The 22,423-nt window shown below is 49.6% G+C and overlaps 1 protein-coding gene across 1 annotated transcript in view; it reads right to left on the bottom strand.

The window, feature by feature from the left end:
• The window catches only part of LOC103589499 (SH3 and PX domain-containing protein 2A-like), a 142,987-nt gene extending 120,794 nt beyond the window's left edge, over positions 1-22,193 (bottom strand). The window contains exon 1 of the mRNA XM_008571502.1: positions 22,122-22,193. Within this exon, the coding sequence (XP_008569724.1) occupies positions 22,122-22,193 (72 nt within the window). The remainder of the gene's footprint in view (positions 1-22,121) is intronic.
• Between the last annotated feature and the right edge of the window lie 230 nt (positions 22,194-22,423).

Below are 22,423 nucleotides of genomic sequence, written 5' to 3'. Positions count from 1 at the left end.
AGAAGTTTTATTGTTTCAGGGTGTATATTTAAATCCTTAATCCATTTTGAGTTGATTTTAGTATATGGTGAGAGGTGTGGGTCTAGTTTCATTCTCCTACATATGGATATCCAGTTATCCCAGCACCATTTGCTGAAGAAGCAGTCCCATCCCCAGTGGATAGGCTTGGTGCCTTTGTCAAAGATCAAATGGCAGTAAGTGTGTGGGTTGATTTCTGGATTCTCTATTCTATTCCATTGATCAATGTGTCTGTTTTTATGCCAGTACCATACTGTTTTGGTTATTATAGCTTTGTAGTATAGCTTAAAGTCATCACCATTTTAAAGTTTAAGGGTGTTTTTGAGTACACTAACAGAGTTATGAAACTACTACATCACCACTAATTCCAGAACATTTTCATCAGTTCAAAAAGAAACCTCATACCAGTTCTCAGTTATTCCCCATCTTCCCACCTCCAGCCCCTGGAAGCCACTCATCTACTTTCTGTTTCTATGGCTTTACCTCTTTTGGGCATTTCGTATAAATGGAATCATATTTTATGTGCCTTTTGTGTCTGGCTTCTTTCACTTAGCATAATGCTTTCAAAGTTCACCCATGTTGTAGCAGCAATCAGCATTTCATTCCTTTCTGTGGCTGAATAATATTCGATGGACAGAAGCATTTAATTGCCATTTCCAGACACTGCTGCACCCTCTTCCCCTGCCCCAGGGGCCATGAGGGCACTCTGGAGTCTTTGCCAGCCTCAGTCCCTGAGTGCCCACAGTGAGCAGAGGCTCTTATTGACTCCAACAGGCAAGAAGCATGAGCCACAAATAAAATTTGGGGGCTGTTTATTCCATAGCCTAACCCATGCCATTTTGACTGATACACCAATTTCTCATTCTTATGAATGCAGAGCAATAAAAATCCTCGCACATGTCTTCTCGTGTGCATTTGGGAGAGTTTCTCTAGACCCTACAGTTATAAGTGGAACCTCTAGGTCACAGAATAAGCACACTTTCAAATTACTAGATATTGCCAAATTGTTTCCAAACTGTTTGGACCATGTAAACTTCTACAGCAGTGTATGCATGTTCCCACTTCCCCGTATTCTCACCAATTCTTGGTATTATTAGACTTTTCATCCTGTGCTTTCTAATATAATATCTTGCACAAAACTTCTTACTAGGGCATTCAAGGGTGTAGCATATCCCTGGCTGGCCAGTTGGCTCAGTTGATTAGAGCACAGTGTTGTAGCACCAAGGTCAAAGGATTTGGATCCCCAATATGGCCAGCCACCAAAAAAACCAAGGGGGAGGTATAGAATATTCCAAATATCTGGTGGTTGTCTTTTTTTTTTTTTTTTTTTTTTCCCCAAAAGATGACCGGTAAGGGGATCTTAACCCTTGACTTGGTGTTGTCAGCACCACGCTCACCCAGTGAGCTAACCGGCCATCCCTATATGGGATCCGAACCCATGGCCTTGGTGTTATCAGCACCACACTCTCCCGAGTGAGCCACGGGCCAGCCCCAAATATCTGGTGGTTCTCTTTTTTTTTTTTTTTTTCCCCAAAAGATGACCGGTAAGGGGATCTTAACCCTTGACTTGGTGTTGTCAGCACCACGCTCACCCAGTGAGCTAACCGGCCATCCCTATATGGGATCCGAACCCATGGCCTTGGTGTTATCAGCACCACACTCTCCCGAGTGAGCCACGGGCCAGCCCCAAATATCTGGTGGTTCTCTTTTTTTTTTTTTTTTTCCCCAAAAGATGACCGGTAAGGGGATCTTAACCCTTGACTTGGTGTTGTCAGCACCACGCTCACCCAGTGAGCTAACCGGCCATCCCTATATGGGATCCGAACCCATGGCCTTGGTGTTATCAGCACCACACTCTCCCGAGTGAGCCACGGGCCAGCCCCAAATATCTGGTGGTTGATCAGGAGGCTGTTTGTGTTGCATCTTTTGACTTAAAGATTATTTTAGCCAGTCACAAATAGGGAAAAAAATGCAAAATAATATAATGTTCCTGAATTGATCCCACAGACATCAGGGATCCACAGGGTCTGCACTGTAAACATCACTTCTCATTTTATGGTTTTAGATACAGATGGTCCAGGAGAACAAATAAAATGTGAGCTGACCTACATGACATAAATTCTAAACTCTCTTATCCATCAATGCCACTTCAATAATTTATCCTACAAAAATAGTAGCCCAAGATTGTATATAATCCCAAAGATTATATATAGACATTCGGCGCAGCATTTTGCAATGGAAAAAAAAAGTTGGAAACAATTTAAATATTCATAAATAGAGGAATAGTTTTCTGACATTATAACTCCTTACTATCTTACCTCTGAACTGTCTTGAAAGTGAGACGATACACTTCCATATGGTTCAAGATAGTTTCAGCTGGGATTTTGTTACTTGCAGCTGAATACCTCCTAATGGATTCATCAGTTTTGCACTGGCCCAGCTCTAGCTAGAGGAAAAACAAATGCAGCCTGACTCCACACACGGAGAACTCCAAAGCACTTGGTGACTTCCACGTCAGCTGCCCCCAAGAGAGGAGTCCCATGACCCTGTGTCTTGAGGGAATAGAGCCTGACCAGGAACCCAGCAACTTTCACCAGAACTTGGTAAGGGGGTGGGGAGTTAGTTAACATTAAAAACAAATAAAGATGCTTTTTTGCCTCTATCTCCACCCCCTCCCGGAAGGAGAGTCTCTGGGGGACAGATCAGTGAAGGCTTTGCACAGTTTCCACCCCTCCCCCAGTCTTTGACCAGGCCAGAGGAAGTAATGGGAATAAACTGCAGGCGAGCTCAACATTTCCTGAAAGACCCAGGCCTTGGCCAGCTTCAGGGTGCTGTGGTAGGGAGAGGACGTGCTCCGGGGAACCTGCACTCAGGAGCACAGGCCAGCCCTGCCAGAGCCACAGTGAGCGTCTGTGCTCAGGTCCACCACAGGGAACAAATCACGCTCACCCTGCAAGCCAACAAAAGGGCTGATGATAGGTGAAACCGTTACACTAGTGAAAGAAGCCAATCACAAAAGAACACAGAGTGTATGACTCCATTTGCATGAAATGTCCAGAATGGGCCAATGCATAGAGATGGAAAGTAGATTAGAGGTTGCCTAGGGCTGGGGACAAATAAGGGGTGGGGGTGGGGCATGAAGAAGGTGGCTAAAAGGTACAGGGTTTCTTTGGGGTAATGAAAATGTTCTGACATTGATAGTGGTGGTGGCTGCTCAATGCTGAATATACTAAAAACCACTGAATTGTACACTTTAAATGGGTCAATTGTACAGTATGGGAATTAAATCTCAGTAAAGCTGTTCCAAAAAGAGAAGGGGGGCTAACAGCATCAACGTGGGCTATCTGCTGCCGTCACACAGGGAGCCCAGTGAGGATGCCAAGGGCCCACTGTCTCCTGTGTTTTTACCATTAACATTGCCTCTCTGCTGGTCACTGAGTTTGTGCTACTTTATTATTCCCATTTTACAGATGAGGAAACTAAGGCTCAGGGAGATTAAGTCATTTTCTCAAAGTCCCACAGCTGGTGGGGGACTCTGGCTCCAGAAGCCCTGGCACCTGTAACAACTGCACTATACCATCACACCCAAATCCAACTCAGTAAAGAACCACACCAATACACAAGGATTAACATCATATTTGGTTAGCACTTATATTAACAGAATTCGGGCTGGGAACTTATTACAGGATGTCTTTCGTAAATTTGTCCTGCTCAGACTGCCTCGATTGAGTCCACCTTCTTTGCAGAGTTCACATTGGCTGATGTTGGGGGCACATAGGTAGGGCCGAAGTGATCCTTTAAGGTTCTTGCAGACAGTGGCAGGAACTGTCTGCTTTGAAGGAGTTGCTTGGAGTCACCGAGCTGGCTGGGTAGCAGGAGGCCCTCTCCCAGCAGCTCTGGGAACCAAAGGGTATAAGGCCAGAAGTAAATCCCAAATGCCCCACACAGAGTCCACAGTTGGGGTTGCAGCTTCCCTGAGATTTCCCACTGCTCTGACGTGAGCTCTCGTGGGCGAGCACAGCCAGGCAACCCCGGTGGCCCCACTGCCTCTGTCTGCCAAGAGCTCACGCTGACGAAATGTCCACCCTCTATTTCTTCCAGGAATCCACACTGGGAAGGAATCCACACTGCCTTATTCGAGGTGCAATGGCCTAGCAGATAACACTGACGGGCCTGCAGTTCCCCATCCCCACACACCAGGTGGAGAAATCAGACCACGTAAGCAGCCCAGAGGGAGGCTGACCTTTGCTCTAGGGCATGACAACTAGGCATACACTTCCTTACCCAATAGAACTGTCTACAGGATCCTCTCCTTGAGGCTCGAGCCCTCCCACCACCCCTCCCTAATTCTCCCTGTGCTTTTCCTCCCCTTTCTCTCCCCCTTTTCCACCTTCCTCTGGGTCACAGCAACTTTTCCCTGAATCAGGTCCCCCCCACACACCTACACCACGCTAGTTCATGCAGCCTGCCTAAGAGCCCTACTGCTCCCCACATTTCCTCCTCCTGGGCCTCCACAGAAACCGAAGGTCATGTTTCTAGAGCAAGTGCCCTGGGTGGAGGGGAAGTCCCTTTCAGCACGGGCAAAGGCACGGCAGAATCTCACCTGCCAGCTCACCCTCCACACGGCGACGAGGCAGGGAGGGGTGGGAGCTAAGGCTGGTCAGATCCCAGTTCTGCCACTTACTAGCTGTGACATCTTGAGTGAGGGACTCAACCTTTCTGATTCCTATCAAAGGGGAGGAACACAATTTTTCTTTCACGAGAATGAACTGGGGTCTATGTGAACCTGCCTGGCACAGAAGAGGCACTGGGGGAAAACATCAAAGGTAGCTATGGTAAGTACATGTGAGATCTATGAGACCCTTTCATACCCAAACTAAGTATCCTTGGACCCCCTAGCCTGACCATGAGGGGCTCTCATAGATAAAGGATGTCCCCAGGAATATGCCCAACAGCTTTTACTACAACACACACGTGCACACACACACACATCCCACACCCCACACTCAACCACACACACAGACATGTACACACACACACACACACCTCTTTCTTTTCTCTCTTTATTTTTTTAAAGATGCTTTCACTATCTATATTAATCTGTTTATGTTGCTTATAACAAAATACCTGCAACTGGGTGATTTATAAAGAAAACAAAATTCATTGTTTACAGTTTCTGAGACTGGGAAGTCCAAAGTCTATCTGGTGGTGGTGACAGTGACCCAGGGTTCTCACATTGCAAGATGGTGGACACAGAGAGAGCAGAGAGAGAGAGACAGACAGACTTTCCTCTTCTTTTAAAGCCCTCAGAACCATGCCCCTGACCACCATTTTTAATCCATTCTCTGCTATATGGTCCTACAATCCAATCACCTCTTCAAAGCTCCACCCTTTAATTACCAGAATAGGATTTCCCATCCTCTTAACAGTCACAGTGGGGGCTGTTTCTAATACATAAAACTTGGGGGACGCAATCTGAGCTTCAGAGAGTTTGGGGCGGACATAATTCAATCCACTACACAATCTCTAAGGAAACCCAGTCTCTCCACAATTTCAAACATTGTCACAAGAAGCTTTAATGTTCATAATGTCTTGAACTAGCTAGATTTTCTAGGCAGGGATTTTACAACAAACCAGCGGAGTATCTTGTTCACATCTGTCACCTTGCACGTGGGCACAGAGGCCAACAGCCCCTGACCTCTGTTTCCTCAGACACTTACACTGCTCCTCCCAGACTGACCTGATGGATGAAGACAGATTTCTATTATCCCTAAGTACCTTGTTTGTTGATTTCTTTTCTGGGGCAAGTCTATATAAGGTCAGATTCCCATATTTCCACAGCCCAGCTTCTCTTGGCCATGTTTACATCAACCGAGCCCTTCCCTTTCCTGATGAGCTCCTAGAAGCTGTTGTATTTATCAAGTATTCTTCAGCCATGTACACTCTCACTCACTCCAGCAATTCCTCTCTCAATAACAAAAAGACCTGCACCAAACAAGGTTCTTTTCTGACTCCTCTATAATGAGAAACCCAGAAACCTCCAGAAAGACAGTATGGCGTGGGACCAGGGGGCCACAGACAGAGGTTTTTAGTCCCATCTCCACTGCTTGCTGGCAGAAGTTTGCTATCTTAGTTGGGTTCCTCCCAAAGCAGACCCTAAGACAAGGCCTTGGGTGCAGGCCACTAACTCCCATCCCCCACTGCTTGAGGACAGCCCTGGGATGAAAATTCACCCCACCTCTTCTCCTGGCCTTTCTCAGGTGCACCTGCCTGGGCAGAGCCAGCTTTCCTGGTGCATGGGGCTGGAGAGAGCTCACACAGAGGGGAGGTGGGGAGAGGGTGACAGTGTGAAAGCTCGAGGTGGGGAGCTTAGCATGCCGGATACCACAGCTGCAGTGCTGCAGGAAACTCAGGTGAGCCTAGGGGACGTCAGCAGTGCCCACCACACTTCCAGAAGTCGCAGGCCTCTTGAGCCTCTCCTTATCTGTGAAACAGGCAGGAGACGTTCCCTAGCAGGGTCCCTCAGAGCAGATGTTGGTAATGTACATGAGGAGCTTGTTAAACTGGGATGCTGCCAGTCCCAGCAGAAGACACTGTCACCCTCTGCACCTGTAGCCTTGCTGCAATAAACACCCAAGAGCTGCTCCTGAGAGGACAGATGTGGAAAAGAGGGTCATTCAAGGTCTGAGTCCACTGATCGCCCTCCTGATCCACTTGTCAAGCCTTGCTGCTGTTTGAATGACCACCGTGAAGGGGAGTGACTGCTGGATGCTTCACGCTCTCTCTGGTTCTCACAGCCTCCCTACAAGGAAGTCATGGGCATGGTTAACTGAGAAAACTGAGCTGAGAGGGTTAAGTGAGTGGCTCACAGACACTCAGCTGGAAAATGAAGTCATTCAATCACCTGTTGGTCCAAATCTTTACACTCGCCCTTCCTCTAAAACACTCCAGAGGCTCCATCCAAGAGATCTCTGTCACAAACACCATGCAGCCCTCTTAAGGGGTCTAAATATATATCTGTCAGGCCCCAGAGGCTCTGAGCTGATGGGAAGCAGACCCTGCTGCTGTGAGGGCTCAGATAACAGCACTTATATAGTGCTAACTCAGCACCAGGCACTGTAAGCAGTGCTTTCATTGTTACTCATGTAATCCTCCCAGCAATCCTCAGGACGGTACTGTTATTATCCCCATTTTACAGAAAAGGAAATCAGAGCACAGAGAGGTTAAGTGACTTGTTCAAGGCCACACAGCAATAAATGGTAGAGCTAAAATTTGAGCTGAGGCAGTCTGTTCTGGAGCCCCTGCTCTACACTACTTTGCTACACTCCTCTCTAGGGTACAGACTCATACTCCTCACCTATCTATCATAAGGGAGCATCCCCAAATGTTGGGGATGAAATCACCACTGCCCTCTCTCCTTGGACAGGAATTGACAAAGGACAGGGAGGCAAAACAGCGTGTCTAGCCACCTCTCCTAAAGGACCAGGCTCCTAGGAGACAGTGCAAATGCTCAGTTCCACATAGGGATCTCTTTACTAAGGGATTGGTGTGCCCACGTAGGTACCTGGCACTGTGGCCCAACACAGTTAGGGTCAATTGCTTTTATTTTTCTTTCTGAGAATGATGACTTTTCTGTTTGGATGCTCTAATAGGGGCTCCCAGTATGATCTTTCCAAGAGGACGCGTAAAAGCAAAGAAAATCCAAAGATAGCGAGAGTTTCCCAGAGTAGAGCCAGGGAGAGGCGAACGTAAGTGGGCTCATGGCTGCTGGCACCTGGGGAGGCTATAGAACTCACACAAGAGAACACCTTGGGTCTTGCACATTGGCACAGATAACTGGTCAACCCCAGGGGAGCTGCTCACCAGCTGAAGGCAGTCCTGAGCCACAGACATGATCTTCTTTCCCCTTCTTACATTACATCATTAGAACTGCTGCCAAGTAGAATAGAAATCCTAACTCCCCCTTTTCACGCCTCCATCCTGCTTCATAACCAGTTCCACCACCACCCCTAGCCCCTTAAGTGGAAGTTCTGATCACAGGCTTGAAACAATGCCAAGCAAATTAGCTCAGCAGCACAGATCCAAAAGTCGGTTTAGGAGGACAGTAATTCTGTCAGCCCTTGGATACACACATGCGAACGATTCTTCTGGGGAGGTGCTGCCTCGTCCGACAAAGGCATGGCGCGTCACTGCGTTCGCTGAGCTCTTACTCCACGCCTGGCACTGTCTTGAGTGTTTTACATGTATGAACTCATTTAATCCTCACTGCCAGCCTGGCAGAGCTTTTATCATCCACATCTCACAGACAAGAAGACTGAGGCACAGACAGCCTCAGCACCTCCCTGCACCTCCCCCCAGGCCATGTAACTCCGAGTGGAAAGCTGGGATCCAAATCAGGCAGTCTGCCTCCAACGGCTGCACTAGCTGCCTCTACAGCACCGGTCTTAATCCACACAACACCTTGTGATATAGACACTATTAGCTGCTTTTGCAGAGAAGGAAACTGAGGCTAAGGGTTAAGCTCCCGGCCTATGGTCACCAGCTAAGTGACAGAGTCAGCTGCCAAGCTGGTGTCAGAATATGGAACCTGAGTTTGCCTCAGTCCAGGGCAGGAGGGGATAGTGCCAGTGGGTGGCCAACAGGCCTGGGAGAGGGCATACAAGGGCAAACCAGCTGGCTGGCAAGGCAGTTTCCATAGGGCAAAGCCAAAGAGCCCCAATGCCCCATGCCATCAAGCCCAAGGGGTAAGGCCAAGCAAGAGCCTGGGGGTGTTGACAGACTGACAGCTGGCAGAGATGGTGGGGCCAACAACAGCTGCTGTTTATTTTGGGGCCAGGAAAGAGGGTAAGGACTGGGTAGGACCCATCTCATTCTAACAATAGACTGAACAGGGCAGGGCGGGGAGACTTCCCCCGCTTCCAGCTAAAGCAACAGCTCCGACCACCTGTTGGGCTTCACTAAGACCTGAATGGTCTAGGTGTCAAAAACATCTTGCCAGACACCCTAATCTGGCCTCCACCAACAAACACAGTGCTCCCTGCCAACCCCCTCCCCAGCCCCATGTGCGAGACTTGTAAATGGCCCAGGAAGAAAACCACGTACAGCAAACCCACCCCCTGCAGTGTCAGGTTCCAGGAACAAATGGTTTTTCCTGTCTTGGGGAAGAAAGAACTACTGCTCATACTTGCCACCTGCAGCCTTTGTCCCCTCACTCCCACACTTGTTAACTCCACTCTTGCCAAGTAGAAGACACCTAATGATAAGTGTCCTGCAGGTAAGGCTTACAGATGGCCAACCTGGGCTGCGGCAAGGCTGGCTGGCAGGATTCCCCGAAGACCAGGGAACAAGAGGTTTTCCGAAGGACTTTGGAGTCCCACTGCCTGGCTCTGAACCAGCTCTGTCTCTTCAGAGCTTATGACAATTGGTAAATTAATCTTTTGGTGCCTCTGTTCTCTCATCAGTAAAGTAAGGACCATAACAGTGCTTTTCTCATCAGGCTGTTGTAAGGATTCAGTAAGTACAGAGCTTAGAAGAATGGCTGGCACATAATTAATGCTGCTGTTACTATTGTTGTTGTTCTGATTTTTTAGCCTTGGAGTTTCCTTCTCACTGTGAACACTGAAAGATAGTTTCCCTGGATACTACACATAGCGTTTAGGTACCCAGGTTAGCCCATAACGTAGATGAACTAGAGACATCTGGTTCTCAGGGATCTAATTCTATCTACTCCGAGGATAAGAAAAATTTTGGTGGGCTGACCTGAGAATCTTAATACCATTTACAATATTACATTGATAGAAACATGTGTTTTGAGTTTCAAACAACCAAATTCCACAACTGCAAGTTAGAAGCTGTAGTAAAAATAGGAGTGGAGTGGGAGGAAGGGGCTTTCATAAGAATGAAGCCTTCATCTACAAATTTATCACATTGATCAAGGACCTCCCGCGAGCCAGACCCTCTGCTAGCGTGGAGAGGGGGCGTTAAAGATGGAAAGAGTGGTGGCTGCTGCCTCTGCGGGAGCTCACCACCCCCGACTCCCAGCTGGAGGAGCTGCTCTCGGCACAGTGCCTGGCACACAGTAGGTACAAAACTGATGTTCAGTCAGTGAAGCTCCCTAAAGCGTGCCTTTGGAGCCCTGGAGAGCCCATCCATGACACTGCTAATGGAGACTGCATTTCCCTCAAGGGTTCCTTTTAGTGCGTCAGGGTCAAAACCCAAACAGTCCCCGGGCCGGCCCCGTGGCTCACTCGGGAGAGTGCGGCACTGGGAGCGCCAAGGCCGCGGGTCCGGATCCTATATAGGGATGGCCGGTGCGCTCACTGGCTGAGCGTGGTGCAGACCACAGCATGCCGAGGGTTGCAGTCCCCTTACCGGTCAAAAAATAAAAAAACTTTTAAAAAACCCCAAACAGTCCCCAAAGCAACTTCTCCGGCAGTGTTCTGACCAGTCTCAGTCTTCAGCAAGTTATCAGGAGGCTCACTGCTGAGCATGGCACACTGCCCGGGCTGGGAGGGACCCAGGCCATGCATGAACCCTCTGCCCTGCATGCCCATTGCCTACTGCTCTCCCACACTCACTCCATTCGGGCCCCATCTGCCTCCGTGCTCTTCCCTGGAAAGGCCAGGCATGTCCTTCCTCAGGGCCTTAGCACTTGCTGGTCCTTCTCTCCCTCAACTACTTTCCTCCGAATATCCACATGCCTCACTTCCTTGCCTCCCTCAGGTCTTACTCAAAAACCACCTGTACAGTGAGGCTGTCCCTGGCCACCCTCTAAAAAAATAGCCCAGCAACCCCCATCACCACCCTTCCCTGTCCCCCTGCTTTAGTTTTCTTCACAGCATTGATCCCCCATCTAACTTACTTTGTCTTTGACCTATCTTGTTCATTTTTCCCTTCCCCTTCCAGGACGTAACTCTAAAAGGGCGGGAATTTTTATCTGCCCTGCAGTGTTCTAAGTGCTTGGCACATGGTAAACATTCAAATATTGACTGAGATTGACTGGATTGAATGAATGAATGAATGAATATGAATAAGTATCAGCTTGCCAAAAGCCAAACAACCCAAGGCCATTCTTGGTAGGTGTTAAACGAGAGGTAAAACGATATACATAAAAATTCATAGATAGGAAATATCATTTTAAGATGAGAGGTCAGGGAAGCTGCCGGGAGGTGGCAAAAACTGAGCAAAATAGTGAAGGGTGATAATGATGGTAATAACAATAGCTGCCATTTATAGAGTACCAGCCATATGGCCTAGGTAGCAGTATTACTATACCCATTTTACAGGTTAGGAAACTGAGGCCCGTGGAGGCGAAGAAAGTTGACCAAGTGAATAAGCTGGTGAGAGACAGGGCCAGCTTCAGAGCCTAACGCCATGTGGCAGAGGCTGTCGATGCCCTGCACCCATCCTCTTGTCCTCACCTTCCAACTGCGGGCACCCAAGACCCTCTCTGGGGTCTTACTCTGGTTTCCAGAGCCTGGTTGTGCCTGAGCAAGAATCAGGCTGCAAGTGCCAGGGAATTAAACTCCCCCTGCTCCCAACCACAATGCCGTGCTATCCACCATCTCTAAGGAGGGCTGTAGAGCCCCTGGCAGTCTAACCCTCTGAAGGGCCAGGCCTTCAAAAGTGGCCCTGGACAAAAGTTCAAGGGGAATAAAAATTTGAACACCAAATAGAGGCTAGACCTTGCTGCGGGTCTGTTCTCAGTAGCAAGCTTGTTATCATATCCCAACCACCAATTCCAACCATATCATGTATTAATGGAGGGGCTCAGAGGGAAGGTCAACGTGGGCACGTGACCTGGGCTTTAACCCAGACCCTTGAAGTTTTATCTGGGCCCCAAGTGATGAGCTCCCTAAACCCCCAGGCTCTCAGGAAGCTGTCAGACAAAGCCACCTATAACGCCATGGGTCCTTGGCCTGCTGCACATCACTACACTCCCTTTTGGTTCCCTCCCTTTCTTAAGAGCCCCAGGCAGTGGCCTCAGAGCTCCATACCCCACCAGAGCCACAAATCAGGGTCAAGACCCCCTTGGGTGCATAGAACAGCCACAGAGACCAATCTGATGGAATGCAGAGAGGGCAGAGAAAGGCCAAGGGCAGTAGATTTCACATGTGTGGAGCTTCCAGCCTGAACAGGGGGAAAGTGAGGACTCCCGACTAGCAAACCAACCTTCCAGGGGTAATCCATCAAATCCAGGGAACACAGTGGAAACATCACAGTCTTGCTGCAGAGATCTGGGCTCAAACCCTGGCTCCTGACATTTACTGCCAGTGATGGGGGACAAGATGCTGCACCTTTCTGAGCCTCAGTTTCCTCGTCTATAAAACAGGGATGATGACCAGGATTTTCTGTGAGGATTAAATAAGACTATGGATGAGAAGCCCCAGCCCAGTACCTGCACCTATAAGGGGCTGCATTCATATTCTCTAGCTCAACACTCCTGCTTCCCCTGTCTGGGAACTGCCACGTTCAGAAATCACAGGAAAAATAAGGCTATTTTTCTCAAGTTGTTAATGAGCAATGACTAAAGAGAATAATTAATACCGGCTTGAAACCAGGCATTGGTCATTGTTCTATTATAGACCTTAACTCTGCAAGAGAAAAATCAGTTTGCCAACCCACTGGGGCTCAGACCAGCAGAAATCCCTGGGCAGGCACCTCCAGGAATCCCACCCACAATGACAAGGGATCCTATCCCTCCTGGGTGCCAGGCTCTGTGTGAAGGACCCCGTTATCCATTCCAGCCCTGGCAGAATTCAGGAAAGAGTTTCACTCTCTCGGAGCCCCACTGCCAGCAGCACTATGCCAGGCCAGCGAGGCCTCCTCCTCTGTTGTTTCAGAGAGAAATTCTCCCACACAGGCAAGTCCCTTAAAATAGCTTTTTGGGTCTGGGCCATCAGGAAACGGGATAAAGCTGGGTCAGAATCAGGCCTACCACGAAAGAGTTTACCAAGCAGTCACTCTGGACAACAAGAGACAATCCCTACATACTCAGAACCCTCAGGTGGGCAAACAGCGAGGCAGGGCTCTCAGCAAGGATCACCATTCCACAGAGGGACAGTAGAAGCCCCCGCCACCCCCTGGGGCAGCCCTGCAGGTGGGAGGACCAAGTGTGTGAGACACAGTGACAGTATGAAACCAGGTACAGGCTGGGAAGAGGGGCCAACAAGCGTGTGTCTGAATTTCAATGCAACCTAACAGTGCAACCTAAACTTCCTGAACTTCAATCTCCATATGAGTCAAATGGGTTAAAAACGCACACTTTCAGGACTATGTTGGGACCAGAGATTATAATATAGTCTAAGGCCTGGCAGTGCCTGGCACAAAATAGAAATTCAATATGTGGGAACTGTTTGATGATGGTGGTGACATAATACAGATCAAGGTCCACCAAGTGAGAATATTCCTTGAAAAAGGAAAAGGGCAAGGGCTATCTACAAGGGACCATGCAGTGACGGGCAAAAACGCAAACCAGCCCACACCCCTCTTTCCCTCTCCCATCTGGTACACCCCTGGCAAGTTCATTATCAGCACCAGGCAGTACCCCCACCCCACACTCCCTGGAGTTGTGGTCAGATCTGATCAGAGTGATCAATTTCCCTGCAGGTCTCAAGTTCATGCTCCAGGGATCCAGAGACAGAGTGAACGACTCTGCACTCCCCAAAGGACCCACTGCATCATTTATGCTGCATTGACACACACAGAGGAAAGGAGCCTGCCCCCCACCCCATGACATGCCTCCGCCCAGGCTTGGGGAGGGTGGCTTCCTCACCAGCCAAAGGGAAATGACAGCAAGTCAGTGAGTGGAGGGCAGCCACACAGCTGTTTCCCTTTTGCTAACTCAGCCGCCTGGATGTCACTTCCTCCCCTCAGGTAACAGCAGGGAGAGGTAGGACTGGAAATAGCTATCTATTCCCATACAAAAAAACGAAGATAGGATTGGAAAGAAGCAAAGTGTAGTTCTCAGGTGGTTTTCTAGAAGACGTCTTCACTGAGGGCCTAAAGTGTCCGTGAGTCAACCCTGGCTACCGGCTTCTCAGGGGAGGTGCCTGGGCAGGTGAACCTTGTTTAGAAATTCCCTGGGGATCAGGAATGGCTCTTTTGGTAAACCATCCCCTGCTCCAAATGATTAAGAAACCAGACTAGGGGATGTGGAGCCCCTCACACAGCTATTTTCTGTGTGCTCGGTGCTTTCCAAAGCACCTTTCATGCCCACCCTACCCTCTGCAAGGCAGACCTGAAAGGAAGCAGTCACCCTCTTTTCTAGATGGCAGATGGAGTTCTAGAAGCAGGGAGGTGACACATGGAAGATCTCATGGCTTGAGAAGCCAAATGGCCATGCCTCAGATTGAACCTCCATGGGGCCCAGGCTCCCCAGGTGCATAACATGTCATTAAGAGACTGGCGGTATCTGCGGGGACGGGGCAGGCCCCTCCGCATGCAGCTTGTCTGCTGTGTGGTGGCTGGTGACTCACGTGAGCTCTCTGAGCCTCAGCATCTTCACCTGCACAAGGTGGATGCTGGCAGTAACTACACGCCTCCTGGGGTTGCTCTGAGAATATCCATGTAAAACTCTTAGCACATAGAAAGCAATCAGGAATGTTAGTTGCTATTTTTTATTACATTTTCCCTAAAGAATCAGTCTGACTGGCATATCTGGGAGTGTGGTAGGGGTCAAATAAATGAAGAAGTAGTTTGAAGCATCACATTTGAAACTAAGACGAGTTCAGAGAGTTGCTGAAGTAGAAGACAACATCAGTGTGATGTTTCCGATGCCCCTGAGACTTGGAAGAGCTGTTCAGTATGAGCCCCCAGGCCCTGTGAGGATAGGCGCTTCCTCTCCCTTGCCACTGGGGGAGTGTGGATGGAAATTACTCCACCCTGAAATAGTGTGGCCTCAGGCCCTGCCAGCCAGGGCCCTCCTCTGGGTGAGACCCAAAGCAGCAAACACCTCCCTTCTCCTCGGCCCGCCCTCTGCCAGAGCCCCTGGTGCAATCAACTTTTATGGGGCAGCCTGATCCCTGGGAGTAAGAGCTGTAAACAGGAGGGACTGGGATCTGCCAGCCAACTAAAGAGTTGCCACAGCAGGACAAAAAAAAAGCTCCAGTCCTTACTTAGCTCTCTTCCAGCCACGATAAGTTTGGAAAGAAGCAAAGTGTAGTTCTCAGAGGTGGTTTCTGAGTCACCCCTGAAAGGACCCCACAGTGACAATCAGCTCCTTCTCCCCACCAGCCCTTGGGAGAAAAGGAAGGTTCCCAGGTGTCTATACAACGAACTCTGAAACCCCTCTGCTGCCATTGGAGACTTTTGGAAGCTGGCCTTGACCTTTCCCTTCATCTTTCTCTCTCCTGTTCACCTTCAGTTTTGCCCAGCTTTTCCTTGCACATTCCACCTCCAGCATCTTTGCTTTTCCTTGTCTTGGAATGCCTTCTCCAGTTTCCCCATCCAAATCCTACTCTTTCCCAGCTAAATCCTAGTGACTCTTCAAGGCCCATCAGGAAGCCTCCCTTCTCCAGACAGTCTTTCCTGAAAACTCCAGTTCACAGAGGGCTCTCCCTCCTCTGAACAGCTTTAGGTCTTAATAATTATCATAGCAAATACTTATGTTGTGCCTCATGCCTGCCAGGCACTGTTCTAAGCTCTTTGTAGTTATGAACTCATTTAATCTTCCTCACAACCCTATGAGCTAGGTTTTATTTTCCCCATATTTTTTTATTTTGTATGGATGAGGAAACTGAGGCACAGAGACATAAGTTGCTTGCACTGGGTCCCATGGCAATAAGTGATGGAGACAGGATTCCAGCGCAGGGGTACCAGGGCCCGGATGCTCTCCAACAAGCAGCCTTCCCAGACTCGCCTTGCATCTGCTCAGGAGGTGCTGCCTGGACTCGCTGGTTATTTTCATACCCTCTCTCACCAACCCAGCTCTCACAGAGAAGAAAGTGGCAAGCTCACAGACTTGGGTGTCAGAGACCAGGGTGGAGAATCCCAGCCCTGCTTTGGAATTATTCTGAGTGACAGTCAGTGAACTCTCTGAGCCTCCATTTCTGCATCAGTAAAATAGGCATAAAAAAACTTCCTACATGTGGTTGTCACAAAGCTCAAATAAAGTCCCTTCTCAAAGGCATCTCCTGCACTGCCTGGTACACTGTAGGTACTTGTACATTAGCTCTTTCCTTGTCCTTGTGTCTTGATGTCCTGACGGGACTCTGGTCGGCGCTGTGCACACACACGGCCTCCGTCCCCATTGCTGATGTGGTGACTTGCCTGGAGGTTACCCCGGGGCACAAGGGGGCCTTCCTATGGCCTGTCCTCATGTCCAGGTCTCTGACTGCTCCATTCACCTGCCTGCCTGTAACCGACTCTACACGGCAGCAGAAGCCCGACCCAGGCAGGAAGTAGCACGCCACTCTGGGAATCCGCCTCTTGAAACACTGATCACACTATTGGGCGCTTCTATTATTTTTGGCAATTGTGTCATGGCAGAGAACACCTCTGGCTCTTGCTCAAAACCTATTTTCAAAGCCAGAATCTCCACCTCATTTCCCACACACACCCCTGTCCTTCCTGTTCCCTGGGTCCCTGTCCTAATTCATTATCCCTTTCCTGGATACTCAGAACTCAAGAAGAGTAAGTGTGACTACTATATGTATGACTCTATTATTTGTTTTATTTTGTTTAATTAAGAGGCAAAAGAGAACAGAGTTGCCTGTTAGACTTTTTCTGGCCAAGAACTAGTCTGGTTAGTGACTCAGGCTGAGGAAATTAGAAGGCAATTTTCAGGGAACTGCTGTGCAAACCCAGAGTCAGGAGCCCTAACAACACTTCTCCAATTCATAGCCTCCAGTGTCCATTAACTCACGCTGGCCCCGGATATCTCTTTGGAAAATGCGGCAGCTGGTGCTTATATTTCTGGAGCTGGAACCAGTCTCCTATGACATCAAATAGGTTTATTTTTCCCTTCTCTTCCCTTCCCCTCTGCCTGCCACCACACATGGTGATTCCAACCCTGATGCGCCCCCTCCCAAACCCCCCACTCAGATCTAAACAGGGCCATGATAAATGGCTGGCTGTGCTCCGTGTTCCAACGGCCTTGAAGGATGTGGTTGGCTGTTCCATGAGCAGGGAACCTTGTCAGACCTGTGAATCACCCCTAGATCACTTCCCTCCCCAGAGAAGAAACTATTCCCGTGTGTGTGTGTGTGTGTGTGTGTGTGTGTGTGTGTGTGTGTGTGTGTGTGTAAGGGAGAGAGACTGAGAGAAAGAAAGAGCAGGCAAGAGTACTAACCCACATGTGGCACTGACCTTGGGGCTAGAATCCTATTTGACCTTGCCCTTACCTGGGGCACCTTCTTCTCCTCTTTTCCAACCCATGTTCCTTCCTTTCTCCTTCCCAGCTTACCAGGAAGTACCACTAGATCCCAATGCTCAGCTCCAGGAACCCCTCCAGGTCTGAACAGCTGCTCCATGTTTATCTGTTTCTCTTGCATGTTGGGAGTTTTCCATGGGGCATGTAGCCCAATTTCCCATCAGACTATGAACAGCTGGGTCTTCCTTTTTGCCTCAGTCTTTCCTTTTCTCTCAGCTTCAACTGTTGGGTCTTAGGGTGACCCAATGGCCAGGAACACCAAATGGAAACTGGTATAGGGTGGTACCCATGATGGGGGCAGGTACTGAGTAGAAGCTCTACCCAAAATTATCTCAGGTCAACTTCCCAAAAGCCCTGTGAGGTTACAGGTGAGGAAACTGAGGCCCAGAGTGACTGGTCTAAGGTCGCACAGCTAGGAAGTGCCAGAGGCAGGATTTGAAACTGATTTCAAATTTGCCCAACACCACTGGTACCACCCTGATTTGCCCAACACCACTCATTCCATAATGGAACTGGCCCTTGAAGAAGACCCTTGTCAGGTTGTGGCTGCATATTCTAACTCCCGTGGGACTGGAGCCACAGTCTAAGGGCTAAGGAAAATAAATAAATAAACAAAGGGCAGAGATATGAATCAGTTTGGGACTGATTCCTAAAAATGTGGCTCCTAGGACCAAGATCAAAAACTGTGATGACCTAAACACAGGGAGATGTATTATTTCCACAAGTCAACCCTTAAGTTATCACTTCAAGTGTCACCAGGGACCAGATATCACCCTGGATTTGCTCCACTCCCCCTGCCTTACAGTGACTTCCCCCATTGTCATCACAAACTCCCCTCCTGGCATGTGGTAGGTGTTCCACACAGTGGGGCAGTCCTGAAATACCACCCTGCCTTGCTGTTTCCCTGTCCTTCAGGCCTGAGGCTGGCCTCCCCCACAGACTCCAACTGAGAAGGGCCCCATCTGAGGTTTATATCTTCCTTTGGAGGAAAACTGACCTGTGCTCACCCAGACCTGCCTTGTGCTAACTGGGAGACCCTAAGCAATCTGGTTAACATCTCCAGGCCTCAGTTACCCCATCTGTAAAAAGGAATTAAAGAACCTACCCCACATTGGGGCACATTTGATGAACTGCAGGAATCACACGAAAACGTGCATGTTAAGCATTGGGCACCATCAATGGTAACTATTAATACTGGCCATCATTTGTATTCCCTAAAGAGTCCTGCAGAGGATCAGAACATTCATGACTGGTATTTGTCTGAAATAAACAATCAGGGAAGGAAACAACTGTAAAAGCACAACCCTCCCAAATCCAAACAGATATAAAAATTCTTGTTTGTTTTAGGTAAACAAGCTTCTCTCCACCACCATATGACTTGACATACACCTACACACACCTGTGCGTGCAAAGATTTTGTGGATGTGATCTCGGATCCTTATCAGAAAACTTTCAAATGAAGGGATCTGCAGTTTGCATCCAGCATCATCCGGGCCATTTTAAAGACTAAGCCAGTTCACCTAAAGGCTCCCCAGGGGCGGCTCATAAAAACTTGGAGAGAAGCCCAAATCCATGCCAGGGAGCCTGCCCTAAGCAGCAGCTGCCCACCCTTCCCACCCACCCCGAGCAGGGGTTTGACAGATAGGAAGGAAGCCAAGGGCTGACAGCACCATTCACCCGATGGAGGCTACCTGCCTGCCTTTCATAATCAGATGAAAAGCACAATACCCTAAGTGCCTAGGCAGCTTACCCTCCTCATGGCAACAAGCACACCCTTTGCTGGACATCCTCAAAGAAGCTTTGCAGTGTGTTCTCAGCATTCTGGAGCCAGCAGAGCTCCTCCTGCTCAGGCCCCAGGCCGCTCATCAGCTAGCTCCAGCTAATGTGCACAGCCCATAAAACCTCTCTCCTCTGCAATTTACCAAACCACAGACTCAGAATTCACCATCAGTGGAGGAGAGGCTGGAAGGAGGTCTGCTTCTCCAGTGTAGTGGATTTCCAGAACATACGCGACTTCAGTGCAGCATGTCCTGCCAGCTAACCACACCGGAGTGCCTTACACAGAACACTTGACCTTCTGGTGTGCGGTGTCCACTGTGCAAGGGCCAAGAGAAGAGCAGATCCTAAGCCTCAGAGGCCACAGACTCCCCCAGCCCGCTCTTTCTGTGCTGTTGGCCCCACAGGACCCCTTCTGTTATTGGACACCCTTTGTTATCCATTAAGACCCCACATGTGCAGGAACCTCTCTACCCCCAGAGATTTGTCTTCCTGGTCAACCCCAACCAGGTTTAGAGTACATTCAACGAACACCCACACCATGGGCACAAAGCCAGTTAGACCCAGGTGCTGTGACTAGCTGTGCTGCGAGTCACTTTACCCAACCTGGTTCTCAGTTTCCTCATCTGTAAAATGAGGAGGTTGGCCAGATGAGTTCTCAGCTCCACTTTTCCACAACGTGTAACACTTTCTCCTTTTATTGTTTTCCAGAACCTTAGTGCAGATCTCTGTGTGGCCCCATCTGTCTGGTGACATCACTCCCTGCCCCAAATATAATGTCATTGATTCTTACACAGGAAGTGGAGATGTCCCGGGAAACACTTTGTCCGTAAAAAGGGAGGAAATGATCATTTCAAGGGAACTAGACAGGACTTCTTTTGTATTTTTCACATAGAACAAGCTATTAATCTTAAAACCCCAAATCGTTCTTCCTTTTTGCCAGACCATTAATAACTGCTTTTCAAAAATACTTTCTTAGTCAGAATCTCACCAATAATAAGCTACCATTTAATGAGTGCTTGTTATGTGCCAGGAACTGGGCTAAGTGCTTTACATGGATGATCCCATTTAATTCTCCCACCAGTCCTATGAAGTACGTCCTATTATTATTCTCACTTTAAAAATGAGGAAACTGAGGCCTACAGAGGTTTAAGTAACTTGCCCAAGGTTGCACAAGTAAGTTAGTGGCTGAGCCAGACTTTGATCAAGACCTTCTAACTTCAGAGCCTAGCACTTAACCACCTTTCAATCTTGCCTGCAGTGGGTCCCCGGTCACATTAGCAACATTTTGGGTTTCTTGCCAGTACATCCTGCATCTGTAATCTTGGACACCATTGGTCAGAGTTAAAATTTGATGTTTCATCTAAATTTCAGAGCTGGAAAAGCACCTGCTTGGGTTTCAGAGCTGAGAGTGCCATCTGTTGAAAGCAGTGCCAACCTCAACCGGGGACTAGAAAAGAGAACCCTTAAAAACTTAGCCTACATTTCAGAAAAGAGGTTAAGAAGGCTAGCTCGATAATAAACCCTGGGATGTACAAATGGTCATCTGTCCCTGGAGAAGGGTGACTACCTGGTGACCCAAACCCTCCAAAAAGAGCTTTCTTGTAATGGCAGCAGAAGATGCTTCCGAGCCAGATGACACAAGAAGAACCACTCTCTGATCACATCAGGGAAAGTCCCCCACAGGCACCCACCTCCCTGCCTGGTCAGAAACCAGCCTCCACGCTTACTGCCTCCCAAACTGAGCAAAGCCCCATTCGCTCAACTGTAGAGAAACCCAAGTTCAGAGCTACGGTGATAAAGGCAGAAAGAGGAGCCCGAGGCTGACATCACCACAAACCCCAGGCCCCCTCCAACAGGGAAATAAAGGCACTTCAGAGATCAATGCGCAATCCAGGCCTGCAACCAACAGCCTGTTTTAATTGTTAAAATTAATGCTTTGCGCATTCTAAATGCTCCTTTAAGTGCCTGATTTGCAAATAAGATGCAGTCCTGCTGTCCCCCTGACCCCCGTGCTGTGGATACCCAGCTATGGGTTTCTTCTATCTCAAGTCCAGGAGCACAGACGCTCAGACGGTTCCTCAGGCGTCAAGGACACGCTGTTTACTTCCTAAGGTGTGAAGGATGGGAAGACAGGACCCGCTGAGATGAAAGAGGGACTGTCCTAGACCCTGAAGCCGCTGCCCAGTCAACCTCAGCCCCTTCTCATTAAGTTTGTGCAGGGGAGGTGGAGGGGCAGTCGGCCGCTCCTTGGAGACCACAGCAAACATTCGCCTCCTCGTGTCTGGAGATGGAGCATCACTTAAGAGGAAATGAACCCGGTTAAGGGTCACGTCCAGAGGAGGGATAAAAGGAAAAGCCACAATTCTCCTCACACCGACGGACACAATGGCTTTAAGAAGGAAATCAAAGCTCGGCGCTGAGGGTGGAGGTGGGGCAGGGGGCGCGGCGGCTTCCTTCTGCCCCTAGACCCAGGCCTGGGAAGGGAGAGACAGCGAGAAGGTGGGAGGCGGAGCGCGAGGCTTCCTTCCCCAGGGCCAGCCTCTGAGAGCATCTCGGGCTGTGTGAGTGTGAGCGACCCAAGCCCCCGGGGAGGGCCGGGAAGATGCTCTTTCCCAGCGGAGCCGCTCAGCGAGGGGTTGACGAAAGCCCCCCCACCATCCATCAAGGCTCAAGCGCGCAGATGACTTCACCGTCCTAACAGACAAGGGCAGCCACTTGCCAATTCCAATGCCAAAAAAAGAAACCGGGGAGGGGAGAGCGGAGGAAGGACAGAAAAGGCTTCCCTGGAGATCGCAACCCTGCGAAGAAAACCCATAGCTGAGTACTGCCCTGTAGGCACTTAGGTCCAGGATTCTGCAGAGGGGAGCGGCGAGGGGCCACCCGGGGCCCTCCGGGGATCCCTCCCAGGAGCCCTGGCCAGCGCCCCGCAGGGGTCGGGGTGCGCAGTACTCACGTAGTGCTTGGAAGGGTTCCTCCGCTTCTCCACGTCCACCACGGTGGCATCCTGCACGCAGTAGGCGAGCATCTTCCCCCACAAAGAGAGTAGCGCCCCCCGGCGACGTCACCTTCTCATCCCGGCCGGGCTCCGGCTCCTCCCGCTGCCCGGTTCCTCGGGGCCACTCGCCACCACTGCCCGGCGCGCCGATCGCTGCCCCGGCTCCGGGCGCCCACAGGTACGGCACCGGGGCGGGGGACGGTCCTGGAGAGCACGCGGGCTCCGTGCGCCCGGGCGGCCCCCCGTGGGCCTGCGGCGCG

This window comes from Galeopterus variegatus, unplaced genomic scaffold (genome assembly GCF_000696425.1).
Source record: "Galeopterus variegatus unplaced genomic scaffold, G_variegatus-3.0.2 Scaffold692, whole genome shotgun sequence".
In the NCBI taxonomy this organism is placed as follows: domain Eukaryota; kingdom Metazoa; phylum Chordata; class Mammalia; order Dermoptera; family Cynocephalidae; genus Galeopterus; species Galeopterus variegatus.
This window is presented reverse-complemented; position numbering and strand designations above follow the sequence as displayed.